The sequence below is a fragment of the Acipenser ruthenus genome, chromosome 54 (genome assembly GCF_902713425.1).
Source record: "Acipenser ruthenus chromosome 54, fAciRut3.2 maternal haplotype, whole genome shotgun sequence".
NCBI classification, from domain to species: Eukaryota; Metazoa; Chordata; class Actinopteri; order Acipenseriformes; family Acipenseridae; genus Acipenser; species Acipenser ruthenus.
Window position 1 is genome coordinate 5,157,614 of NC_081242.1, and position 14,485 is coordinate 5,172,098.

Sequence of the window (14,485 nt, forward strand, 5' to 3'; positions counted from 1 at the left end):
CCACTATTGCTGGAAGCTGATTGGCTGATGATACTGAATCGTTTTCTAAAACACTTTGCTGTAATTTTACTATGTTAAACTTTTATAAAGGTAACTGTTAGATGAGGCTTTCTGTTAGTGTGTGGGTATCCGCTGACAGACGAGAGAGACACAGAGGGTTGAGATTGAAAACACTGCTCAGGCGTCCAGGTTTTATTAACAATCACAGGCAGTTGACAACAAATAACAAAGGACTGGCTTTCCAGCCCCTTTTTAAAAGCAGATGACCAGGGCTCACTGATAATCAATTATTCAATTAATTCACACCTGGCCACCTGTTGCATATTGGGTTTCAATTAGGCAGGGAGATAAGTCTAGACTCCCAGCCCTGCCATCCAGCACACACTTATTTTTTTTACAAAATTTAACACATTTTTTTTACAAACTAAACCAAACTATATTTTATTTACCAGGGCAGGCCCTGCCACAGCAACCCTTCTAGTTTTAGTTTAGTTACTCATCTCTGAACTTTCTCCAAAGCTGCAATTTGAGCTATTACTAGGCATGGGAAAATGCAGGAGACTTTAAGCTTTCCTTATTATAACTGAAATGTTTACTGTATAACAGGAGGATTCTAGTTGATAATTGATTGTCAGTGTAGTTCGTCCTTGTGGCAGTTTGGCAGGGTGAAAGTGCTGCCAGTGCACGGGTGTGTGTGTGGGGAGTATTGGGTGGCAGGGAAGGGGTTAAATTCCTCCCTGCAAAAACATGTGGGGATGTATAAATAGGGTGATAACAGGCATTAGTTAGAATTAGTGAGTTAATGTTGGTGTGGAGTTCCGTGTTGTGTGTTTCGTGTTCCATGCTGTCTCATCCTGTATTGTTGTAAGTTTTTGTAGACCTTTTGTTTTGGCCCTTGTGCCTTTTATTTTGTTAATGTGTTTTGTTTAGTGTTTGCTTGTTTAGTGTACTGTCTGTGTTTATGATTAAACACGTGCATTAGCGTTTAAACTGCAGCTTCCTTGTGTTCTGAGTCTCTCTCCAGGCCAATAACATCTGGCCGTGGCATTACCCTGTCACATTCCTGAACTCACTTCTAGGTTTACTTTCACTGCTACCAGTCTAGATGCAGAAAAAGGAACTAAACCAGCAGGACCATACAATAAAATGATTATCCCCTGGAACCAACTATCATTTTTTACAGGTTGTTAATTATTATTATTCCTTTTCAGATTGTATTTTCAACACCTACAGCTATGGCCAAAAGTTTAGCATCACCTAGAATTAGGATTTAGACATAATAATAAAAAAAAATGTGTTCATTCTATAGGGTGATGCAAAACTTTCGGCCATAGCTGTACAGTAGACTCCTTTCACACAAGCCTCTTCAATAGACACTGACCTGCAATGACTTCCAATCACTGCCGACCTTGTCTGAATTCAAGGTTATTTATACACTTGCTAAGTGTTTGGATTGGCTGCTGCTGTTGGCAATGTTTTGAAGGAGCTTGCCAGCCCTTATATAATGATTACATATCAATCCAAACTGTATTAAAACACAAGCCAGCTGTGTTAAACATTAAACATATTAGCTCTACACATATATAAAGATATACTCTGTCCTAGTACCTAGATAAACACAGTCTGGGTTTTGATTGGCTCAACTCATCAGTGACTCTGATTCGTCAATGCTCAGAGGGAGTGAAGTTATTTGATTTAATTTGGCATACAAAGTAAAGAGACATACCAATGACCAGTGGATTCTTAAACAGTTATTTTCTAATGAAGTTAGACAATACATTCGTAACAGGTTAGTAATGCCCTGTAAAATTTCACATGTTTATTTGGCACGTGTATGTTTTAGTATTATAATTGTACACATTTTAGATATTGTTGTCTAACATCTTGTAATTCATTTGTATCATCACTTTCTAGTACTTTCTTTACTAAGTCCCTGTGATATGTATTATTGGATTATTGATAGTTTTATGCACCTGAACATAAAACCCCACATTGTTACAAACAAAATAGCCTTCCTGGGGTTTTGGGGTTTTGTTTGTGCACTAGATTGAACACATAGGACAGCAAGGAAGCAGACTTTAGTCTACATTGAAAGAAAACATTCAGAGGCTGTGCACTAGAATGGAGATTTTCTTTCATCAAGCAGAAAAAAAGGTAAAATACTAAACAAATACTGTATTTACATATTTTTTAGCGGATTGATTTGGAACAGTACGGAAGCGTCCTAGTGCCAATGAAAAAAATAAATTGAACAAAAAAAATCTCCTAGCTAGGAGAAAAAAAGTCCTACGCAGGACTTTTTATCTCCTAGCTATGAGAAAAAAAAGTCATAGCTAGGAGATAAAAGTCCTAGCTAGGAGATAAAAGTCCTAGCTAGGAGATAAAAAGTCCTACGTAGGACTTTTTGTCTCCTAGCTAGGAGATTTTTTTTTTCATTGGCACTAGGACTCTTCCATAGAACAGAGATTAAACATAGTTTGAATGAAAATATTCAAGGTAATTTACCAGGGATTTGGGACCTCATTTTGATCAATCAGGTTAAAGGAAATCTCAGATCTATTTTCTGATTTGAATTGACTTTGCAGTTTAATTGGACTCCAAAATTACTTTTAACGCAGGTGAACTGTATCGATATTGATAATAAAGCACTGCAGAAACTGATGTCATAAACAAGAATCCTTTGTGTTGTGTCGTGGAATACAGCAGGTGAAATGTGTTCTCTGATTGGTTGAAAGATCATCAACATTCCATAATATGGGGATATACTCTGGCCTACCAAACATTTAGAAATTGTAACCTGAGCTATTGTGGGCAATTACTGCGGTGAGGTGGCGTAATTGGATATTCTAAATTGGTGGTAGAAAATTGGGCTAGTGTGTTGCAGCCACACGATAGTATAGCACAATCAGGGCAAGCATGTTCAATTACTTCCTGGAAACAGGTAGTTGTATTAGACCTGGAGAAATATTTTGCTTTTGGCAAATCAGAAGAGAGTCCTTGAGCTTGTGACTCATCATTGGGGTTACCAGAGATCCTGGGAAAGTTGGCATTGTTGCAGTTTTCATCCTTAATTTTTTGTCCCCGTCAGAAACAATAAAATTGTTCAATCATTGCAGTTTTTTGGGGGTTTTTTGTAAGTACAAAACTGTAGCAGTGTGCTCAGCAAGTTAACAGTAAGGTATTTTATTATAGTGTGTTAGCAGCATTCAGAAATGTTAAAATTATCTGTTTAATCATTCGGATGATGTGTTTAATAATTAATATTCTGTCCTGGACCATGCAGAGTTTTTTAAAAACATTATATTCGTAGTGCCACCAGAAAGTCCCGATTGTGTCTTGATTAACACAACCATTTTTATAAGTGATGTAATAAATCCTTTTTTTGTGTCCAAAACACCTCAAATCGCTGTACACAAATCAAGAAACTAAATAGAAATTGCTTTAAAACTAACAATAATACTAAAACTACAGCTGTAGCACACAGGAACATTGTAGACACCTCTCTTTGTGGGACACTGGTAAAAGAGGACAGTGCAGGGCATCAGTATTCAAACAAAAATATTATTGACACTGAAGCAAAAGGGCAGGCAGAGATTTCCCACCAGAAAAACAATTGTTATACACAGCAGTTATCAATGGCTGCTTGCACGGGGGAAAATGCTGTACCTCAATTATGACTGACTGGAGGGAAAATATGTGATGCAAATTGACCTTGCCAGCCCACATGGACCACAACAGTGAATCAATGCAAACCCAAAACAGGTAATGCAATTTCAATAACAGCTTCACACTTAACAAGGTTATGTGTGATTAGAAGGCGCTTGGCTTGTTTTGTTTTGGTAACACTTTACATATACTTGTCTGGTTCGTTTAGTTTGAAACAGAGTATCAATGTGCTTGTTGATCACACTTGTCTACGAGCAAAGGGACCAAGTTTGTTTGGATGCGAACTAAAGTTTTTTTTTTTTTTTCCAGGACCGAGTCCCTTTGTGTTCACAATGCAATTTTCAAGTGAACTTGTTTTTATGGTGTGTGAACCTGATGTTTACAATCTCCTGCAAGGTATATTGAAAGATGGCAGCTATTGATGTATTGCTCTGGTTTTTAATATAGCATGTTTTAGATTCTTACATATTGGTGGAAGAAAGCACTGGGGGAGCACTTCGTCAATATAATTAATACATGTATTGAATGCATTAATACATGTATTGAATGCAGTACCCTTGAGCAAAGTACTTTACCTAGATTGCTCCAGTAAAAACCCAACTGTATAAATGGGTAATTGTATGTAAAAATAATGTGTAAAAAATAATGTTAATAATGTTTCCAACTGGGACAACACATTAAGGCTGAAACTGACAATTCCAGTTTTCATGGGATGTTTGGGAAAGTTCCCAAAGACATTTTTAGTTTTTTGCTCTATTTGTTTCCACAGAATATGAACTAAACTATGTACGAAATGCTGACTTCCGAGTCATGTTAATTGTATAGTTTGCTTCCTATGTGCAAACGGGCCGAGTCCAGCAGTTGTTCACATTGACGTTTAGCAAGCGAACTAGACTTGGTGCGTTTGTCAAATGGACCGAGACAACCTCTTTCCCAAGCGGACTTTGTTGTTCACACTTCACACCAAATGTACCGAACCGTACCAAGTGCGGACCAAACCCTCTAAACGGACCCAGTGCAAACACACCATAAGTGTAATTAATTACTGCGCATTTACATAGTAGTTAATAAACATGTGTACTTACATATAATTACAATGTTATTATGCATAGTTACAGTGTTAATGTGTAAATCATTTTGCACGATATATGTAAGTACACACTTGCATCAGAAAAGGGTTAGGGTTAGGTTTAGAGTTAGGGTTAGAGTTAGGGTTATGGATAGAGATAAGGATAAGGTTAGGGTTTGGGTTATATCATGAACAAAATGTTTTATTAAATTGTAGCTACATAACAACATTGTAATTATGTGCCAGTACACATTTGTTTACTAGTTAGTAACTACTCAGTAATTAGAGACACTTGATGTAAAGTTTTAAACCATAGTAAATCATGAAGCACCATTGTTATTGACATTATACAGTACATCAGAACCTCAGAGTTACCAACACCTTGGAAATGGATGTTATTTGTGCATCTGAAATGTCGGTAACTCTGAAAATAAGTCTTCAATGGTTTTAATAAATGTGCACACCTGCTATCTACACGCTCAATCTGATGAACACTATAAGGATACAGCACAGAAATGCAATACTCATATTGCTATGATTTGACAGACTTTAAAATGGTACTATACATGGTACTATACACATTCACCATTGAAATTGTAACTGTAGCAGAAACACAGATTTAAACATCCAGGGAAACATGGGTTAATGTAGTGCTTGCTTTTATTTTATTTTGAACAAAATGTATTTGTGCAGCTTGCTCAGTCATTCAGCCTCCTTTGGCTTGAAAAAAACAACCTGTTCTTTGTTCAAAACTAAAATGTTCCTTGTACTTGCTTTGAAATCTGCCACACCTTTGTCTGGATACATGTATTGGTACAGTATTTTTTGCCTCTTCATGACCAGCACACCACTTATCTGGCTGCATTGCACACATAGTTGTGTGATTGCGTACTTCCGTTTGAAAATGGGTTGTTCGGTAGACCCGTTAGCTTGCCATTGTACTTGTACCAACTGTACAAGTAGTATGGCTTCCTGATAAAAAAATAAATTAAAAAACTAATGCCCCATCAACAAGCCTTCATGTGCACTCCTAAATTGATACAATTATATTTCAAATCAGCAAAAGAAAGAAACAGACGAAAACTCGATGCTAGGGCGATACTGGAAGTCGGCGATCTTGGGGAGAGAGCGTAGCTGCAAACGGGACTAAACAAATTGTGATGAGCTGCGGGCCGCGCAGCGATTGGATAGAATGTGACGCTGGGCTGATTGCAGGGAGGAGTTTGGCAGTACAAAGGGGGTATGGCCTCTTACGCTGACAGTAGGGTTGCCACCTAGCCCCATAATTCCAGAACACTGGGAGACAGAACAGGGTTTTGAAGTTGCCTTTAAACTGAAGGAAATCAACAAGTCTACTGAGCGCTAAACCTTTGCTAAATTGATTCTGTTGAGTAATTATCTCGAGGCAGCATGACAATACAATACAGCTTTTAACAAATTAAATAAAGAACCATCATCAATTTTTTTTTTATTATTAATAGTTTTAAAAATATATATATTTTAAAGTTTCTTTATAGTTTTTAATAGTATGTCGTCTTCTCCCGCTCAAATCATTAATACTGACCAGCTGTTCACTATTCCTGATACCAGACACCGTGAACACCTGATCAGTGTTATTATTTAATTGGAAGTCAATGTAAGTTAGGGCTGTGTATTACTAATTAACAGGATATAAATAGTAACTTTTAAATATTGATAACTGAAATACTAATTTTACAAAATAAAAAAGTATCTTGAATAAACCTACATACGTTTATTTATGATGCGTTTTGTTTTTATTTTGTAAGATTTGTATTATCACAATGATTTGGATAATTAAGAAGCAGTATAAACTAAGCAAGTGTTTAGCACTCAATTCACATGTTTATTTCTTTCAGTTTAAGGGCAACTTGAAAACCCCATCCCATCCCAAAGCGTTCCGGAATTATGGGGCCAGGTGGCAACCCTAGCTGACGGTGAAGTAACGCGCCAGAGGGCTGTATGCTTTGTTTGTGTTTCAGAGGACTGAGAGCGGAGATGCAGCAACAGAGCCAGCACAACCTCAAAGCACTTTCTTCACAGCACAACACTGCACAGAATCACAGCACTTGGATACTAGTGCACAGTTTCGTGCATGGAGAAAGGAGCACAGCTTTGTGCTGGGACTCCAGAGCAGTTATTATTATTATTATTATTATTATTATTATTATTATTATTATTATTATTATTATTATTATTATTATTATTATTATTTCAGGACTGTACCCTGTCTTAAGACCCCGATGCCATTGATGGTAGAGGGGCAATTATTATTTGTGCAACCAGAATGTAAAAAAATAGAGCATTTGAACCGCAGATACTGTTTAGACATTCAGTCTGTCACTCACCATCCTTGTCACAACTGATTAATTTAAAATGTACCTCTTGAATTAAGAGCCCATCAGTGAATGGAGTGTACATATAATCATATGTTGATAATGACAAATGTCAGTTTTTTTCCTCACCCAAACAGTGATCTTAACTATAAGTTGTATTTTGAGGATTGTACAAGACTGTCACAGGTCTGCAGGTTTTAAAGTTAATTTGCAGGTCTGATGCATGAAAAGCAGGCCACATTTTACATTGAATTTTAGTTTCTTTTAGTGTTTCTACGCCCCAACAAATGTATGTACGGAAAACCTTTATTTTGTTAAGAGTTTTAGAAGCGGTTTTGATTTAAACACCTTTTTTCCAGGGGCAATCAACGCTGGTAGCCTAGCAGCAGATTACACAACAAATTTTAGTTTTTTGTTGTTCCTGGGTAGTAAGTGTTATTTCCTAATTGCTTATGCCTCAAAAGTATAGAAAATGGCTATTATTCCCCACAAACTTTGCTTTTGTGACCAGGACAGTGATATTTTGAAATTTACCTATTTTCCAGAACATTCCAGATAGATTCAGTGCTGAGTAAACTTGGAGTAACTTCTAGAACTTTCTAGAACTTTCCAGTAATATAAATAGTAGTATAAATACAGGGGCCTTAAGCCCACCAGTTCAGTTTAGTTCCAGCTGCCTAAAGTGGATACATATCTGCATTTTTCTGAGATGGCATCAAGAGGCTGCAAGCATCCGGCAGACACATTTTGCTATGTCTGCGGCCAATTTATCAAGACAAGAGCGAAAAAGTACTCCGTGGAAGCATCTGCTAAGATGTGTGAGGCCTACAAGGCATATTTCGGCATGCCTGTCGGGGATCAAGACAAACCCTTGGCACCTCATTTCACCTGCGAGCACTGCAAAAAAACTCTGGAAGGTAAGATGGACAATTGTTGCTCGGAATTTTATGTTATAAAATTTGTAAACATTTTTAAAATTGTAAGTTTTTAATTTTAAAATGTTTTACAATTTTCAATGTTATTGAAAAAATATATCATATATGAAAAATGTTGCGAGAATCTCTTACACATTAGTCATGGGTGAAATAAATGTATTTTTGTAGGATGGTACAGAGGGGAAAAGAGAGCCATGAAGTTCGCTATCCCAAGAATTTGGCGGGAACCCACTGACCACTCAAGCAACTGCTACTTCTGCATGGTGGACCCTTCCAAACGTCGGACTGGCAAGAATGCACCTGCTATCACGTATCCGGACCTTCCTTCATCCATCGTCCCGGTGCCACACTGCCATGAGCTCCCCGTACCCACTCCTCCAGAGAGAGAGCAGCCGTCTTTAGATGAGAGCAGCAAGTCAGAGAGCGAGGAAGACGTTGTAGATCCAGATGACAATTTCAGAGGTGGAGCTGAGGAGAGAAACCCATACTACCCCAACCAAAAAGACCTCAACGACTTGATTAGAGATCTTGGTCTCACCAAGTCCAATGCCGAGCTTTTGACGTCTAGGCTCAAGCAGTGGAACTTGTTGGATGAAAGTGTGCAAGTCGCAGATCAGAGGAAGCGTCACCAACCTTTTTCCAGCTTCTTCACCCGTCAAGATGGGCTCTGCTTCTGCCACAATGTGACCAGTCTGTTCGAGGCAATCGGAATCGCCTGTAACCAGAATGAGTGGCGCCTCTTCATTGACAGCTCATCCAGGAGCCTCAAAGCCGTGCTGCTCCATAATGGTAACAAGTACCTGTCTCTTCCCCTGGCTCACTCGGTGCACCTCAAAGAGGATTACAACAGCATCAAGACCTTGCTGGACGCCTTGAAGTATGATTACGGCTGGGAGGTCATAGGAAACTTCAAAATGGTGGCATTCCTGATGGGTCTCCAAGGCGATTTTACCAAGTTTCCCTGCTATCTTTGCCTTTGGGACAGCAGGGACACCAAGGCGCACTACCACAGGCGGGACTGGCCACAGCGGACCGAGTTCTCTGTGGGAAGGAACAACGTCAAGTGGGAGCCACTGGTGGACCCCCGGAAGGTGCTGATGCCACCACTGCACATCAAATTGGGCCTTATGAAACAATTTGTCAGAGCTCTAGATAAGGAGTCGGCAGACTTCAAGTACCTTCAAGACTTCTTCCCTAAGCTGTCTGAGGCAAAGGTCAAAGCCGGTGTCTTCGTTGGACCACAGAAAAAGAAGATCCTGGAGTGCAATGAATTCCCAAAGAAGCTCACTAGTAAGGAGAAAGCGGCTTGGAACAGCTTTGTCGCAGTGGTTCGGGGCTTCCTGGGCAATCACAAGGCCGAAAACTATGTGGAGCTGGTTGAGACTCTGGTGAAGAACTACGGCACAATGGGCTGTAGGATGTCCCTCAAAGTCCATATCCTTGATGTTCATCTTGATAAATTCAAGGATAACATGGGAGCGTACTCGGAGGAGGTGGTGAGCGCTTCCACCAGGATATACTGGACTTTGAACGCCGCTACCAAGGACAGTATAACGAGAACATGATGGGAGACTACATTTGGGGGCTGATTCGTGAAAGTGATTTACAGTATAATCGTAAATCTCGAAAAACTACTCACTTCTAAATCTTTTGTAGTCATTTTTGTATTACTTTAGTATAAATACATGTTAATTTGGATTCATATGTTGTTTTTTTCTGACTTTATGTGAACGAAAAGACACAAATTCGCCCGTTTTCTCATTGGAAATAGGTCAATTTCAAAATATCACTGTCCTGGTCACAAAAGCAAAGTTTGTGGGGAATAATAGCCATTTTCTATTCTTTTGAAGCATAAGCAATTAGGAAATAACACTTACTACCCAGGAACAAAAATGGTGTTACATAGTGTTATTTTAAGGAAATTGAAGATTGTGTAATAAGCGGTTGGCAACTCCAGTCCTGCAGTGCCTTTACATTCCAGGTTCAATGGGTGGATACTTTCGGATCCACTCTCTGTCCCACTGTTTTTTTTTTTTTTTTTTTTTACAAGGACCAGAGTTGCGAACTCCTTATTAAAGAATGTTTATCAAAGTCTGTTTTCATGGATTAAACAGAGTTCTGTCTGCTTGGGACTTTTTCCAATACTGTCCATGCGCAACACCACAGAGTTCCAGAGACTGAAGCACTGATGCTGGATTCTGCTCAGAACCAGTGAATTTCCATTGTTTCACTTTGTCTGCATTTAAGATCATTGGGGAAGGGTATATTGTCAGTCTATTTCTATACAGATTTCACAAATCATAACAAGATTATGAACGACGTTTTTGTTTGCGCTGGGTAGTACTCAAGAATAAAGTCGATCATTGTTTTAGGTTAGATTTGTCAGTCCTTTCTAGGCTGCCTTGGCAAACTCTCAATCAAGCAGTCGTAGACATTCTGAAACTTGAAAATTCCTTATATGGTAGTGCTGGAGTTCTCTCCCTTAAGCACTCCTTCGGTCAGTATAAAACATTATCTAAACAGCTCATAGCAGCTCAGGTATCACATTACTGCCAAGGAGCACACCCTGTACCAAAAAGCATTGGGGTTATAGTGGAGCCCAGGACTTATCCCAGGACTTAATGACATGAGCTATGAGGCCAGGTTAAAATAATTACATCTGTTCAGCCCAGAAAAAAGAAGGGAAAGAGGGGACTTGAAGTCTTTAAAATCAAATTTATCATAGAGAGAAAAACGAGAATGGAAGCTCAGTAAAAGTTAGTTTAGAACAGAAAGTAGGAAGCACTTTTTTACACACAGTTGTTATGTTCTTATGTAGTGTCCCTTTTTTTAATGGCGCATTTTTCACCAGTCCTTGGCAGTCATTGGGAAATACTGGGAAATACTGCCATCTACTGTAATAAAGACAGTACAACCTTGATTCCAAACATTGACTTCCTGACTTGCTCTGGAAATATGGTAAAGCCATTTATTGGCCATTGATTCAAACCAGGGAAGAGCTTGTATTTTCAAAAAACATCAGGACACACTTGTATGTCCCTCGAAAGGTTATTGTAGACAGGTGCAGGGGTGATGCAGTGCATGAAAGAAGCAGACAGAGATAATTGTAATCCAGTTTTAGAAATGTTTTTATTTTATTTCCAGGTCTGGCGATCAAACAATAGTTTCCCGGTGGTACACACCAACGTGTACAGCACGGGGTATATAATAAGCACAGACAGTCCCAAATCATAAACAATATCCCTCCTACAATAATACAAACAATGTCACCAGTCCTGGGTGCGTGCAGTAGTGCTCGTGGTGGGTGATACGGTTTTATATTTGTGACAAAGGTGCAGTGTTGTCCGGTTTCGTGCTGGCTCCTGGCGACAGCTCTGGAACTGTGTTAGCTGTCTGGTAACGTACAAGACAAGACGAGACAATTACAAACAAACAAACAAAACACAACATTCACGATCTTAGTTTAAATACACTGTGTACCATCCTTCTGGCTCTACAAACTAATGCGAAGGAACAAATTATGATTCTCCGTCCCCCTTATATGCTGTCACGCATGACCCCCTGGTAAACGAATGAAGCTGCCTTTACAATCTGCGACTGCTACATTGTTTCCCTTCCTGCTCAATACGTTCTTGCAACGGAGTCTCACCTTCTTCCAGACTGATCGACTTCCCGACCCGGGGAAAGAACTGTCAGGCCAGCCCGTCCAAAGAACACTGTCCTCACTGCTTAGCGCCCTCACAGGTCGGGAGGGAGATTTACCACCAAGATTCATTGTATTTCTGTCACATATCCCGCCACTCACAGTGGAACCGAAGGAACACTCGGCTTAATCTATCTTTCCCATTACTCCCCCCTCCCGGGAAAAATAATCTGCATTTTGATAGTCTTTCCCAGCACGGTGTACCATGTGGTACGTGAAGGGTTGCAATGCCAGATACCACCGAGTTATCGGGGCATTGCTATCCTTCATTGTGCTTAACCACTTGAGTGGAGCGTGGTCTGTTACAAGATCAAATGAATGCCCCAGCAGGTAGTATCGTAAGGAGAGAGTAGCCCATTTAATGGCCAAACACTCCTTTTTTGACTATGGAGTAGTTCCACTCCTGGGGAAGCATCTTTTTACTGATGTAAATTATCGGGTGTTCTACTCCGTCTACCATTTGGGACAAAACCGCACCTAAACCAACATCTGATGCATTGGTGTGGAGAATAAATCTCTTGGTGAAATCCGGTGTGATAAGAGTGGGGGCCTGGCAAAGTCTATGCTTAACAGTATCAAACGCCTCCTGACACTCAGCTGACCATTTAATAGAATTTGGAGCACTCTTCTTGGTGAGGTCAACTAAAGGGTTAACCACTGTGGCATACTCGGGGATAAAGCAGCGGTAATAACTGGCTAATCCCAATAGTGACCTCACTTGAGTCTTGGTTTTGGGGATCGCTGCATCAACCAAAGCCTGGATTTTGGTGACCACAGGTCTCACCCTTCCATTCCCCAATAATAATCCCAAATATTAGGGGCGTCGCCGGTTCAAGTCCAGGCTATTCCACAGCCGACCGTGGACAGGAGCTCCCAGGGGGCGGCGCACAATTGGCCGAGCTTCGCCCGGGGGGAGGAAGGGTTAGGTCGGCCAGGGTGTCCTCGGCTTACTGTGCACCAGCGACCCCTGTGGTCTGGCCAGGCGCCTGTGGGCTTGCCTGTAAGCTGCCCAGAGCTGCACTGTCCTTCGATGCTGTAGCTCTGGGTGGCTGCATTATGAGTCTGCAGTGTGAAAAAAAGCGTCCGGCTGACAGCACAGGCTTCGGAGGGCAGCGTGTGTTCGTCTTCGCCCTTCCCGAGTCAGCGCAGGGGTGGTAGCAGTGGGCTGAGACTAAAATAATTGGACATTACTAAATTGGGGAGAAAACAATAAAAATAACTGGCGACCACTAAATTAAAAAAAATAAATAATAACTCAGATTTCCTGTAATATACATATGCGTGGATAAAACTCGCAGGGGTCTTCAAAAAAATGTTTTTTGCGTGCCACTAGTCCATTTTAAAATATCAATAAATTGTTTAATATAAATGATACAGACGTCAAAATAAATGCATTTCCTAGTATATTTCCATGTTGACAAAACAAGTTAATTGTCATTAAACTCACTAATTTCACTAATTGTCATTAAGTGAAATGGTGCTTTTGGCTGATTTACTTTTGCTGCGCCAATACCCTGAAAACACATAAACTATCCTTGCTGTATAAAGAGTCTGGCAGTTCTCGTTTGGCATGAAGAACTACCGTTCCTCTCAATAAATAAAACAAAAAACAATACAATATATTGGTTTAATTTTTTAATGCAGCTATTCAAATATGATCACATTATAATGATAACAATGAGAAGAAACAATCTTACAATCATCCTGCACTCTTGAGTTCATTCGTTTAAGAGTAGAGCCTCCAGCCTTTCCTTATCAGCTCCAAATCAACTAGAGAAAAACGATCAGCTTAAGCATGAATGTCCAACACTGTGGTCATTACCTGCAAGATCATTGACCGTGGCATCAGGTGGGTATCCCAAGCAGAAGACTCTTAGCTCAAAGGAACTTACAAAAGAAAAGGGCAATTGTCTACAGATAGCGAGCATTGCAAAGGATATAAATGTATATTATTAATAATAGCAATATATTTACTATCATGTACTCACCTCCAGCATCATGCCTGGGTGCTCTTAGGTAAAATCATTGATGACTACAGCCCAGAGACTTTCCTAATCAGCTCCCTATCAGTCAGAGTAAAGCACAGATTTCTACAATCTCTACTAGTGTTTACCGGATCACCTCTTATCAAAGCCTCCAGTCTGGTCTTATATCCATTCAATTTATAATCACAAAAAAACTAACATGGAACTAAGTTAAAGGAAACGTTTAAATTACTAAATACTCAAAAGCATTTAGGGTTCCACAGGCTCAAAATAATAATGGCAGTTATTAAAATGTAATATTGGAGTAACAGTATTTAAACGTCTTCCTCTGGTTCATCAATGCACCCTTTCACCTCCTTCTCTTTCCAGTTCAGTTTCCAGTACAATCCCTTCAGCTGCTTCGCCAGCCTGGCTTCTGTCTGAAAAAATAACAAAACAATAAAACAGTCAATTTATCAAATTTATTAATTCAGATTTCTCTAATCTGCAGTTAAGGGCTTTATTATCCCTGCTTAGCAAATTGTGATAAAACAAAGATTATTGACATCACTGGAATATAGGGAAATAAGATGGCTATCAGTGTGTACGTACCTATGTATGAGGACTAAAATGATTGGCTTTATGTAAGCTGCTGTAAGTAGTGAACACACATTGCACTAAAATTACCAGATAAAATTAGGAAAGAATGTACACACATCACACCCGACTGGACAATGTCCTAGCTAATTGTAATCAAAGGCATGCCAAGCCTATGGGGCGTTGTTTATGTGGGA

The 14,485-nt window shown here is 39.6% G+C and overlaps 1 protein-coding gene across 1 annotated transcript in view; it reads right to left on the reverse strand.

Annotated features, from left to right (window-relative positions):
* Nucleotides 1-13,337: 13,337 nt before the first annotated feature.
* The window catches only part of LOC131723234 (receptor-type tyrosine-protein phosphatase eta-like), a 46,802-nt gene continuing 45,654 nt past the window's right edge, over nucleotides 13,338-14,485 (reverse strand). The window contains exon 12 of the mRNA XM_059016830.1: nucleotides 13,338-14,131. Coding sequence (XP_058872813.1) covers nucleotides 14,027-14,131 — 105 coding nt within the window. The 3' untranslated portion in view covers nucleotides 13,338-14,026. The remainder of the gene's footprint in view (nucleotides 14,132-14,485) is intronic.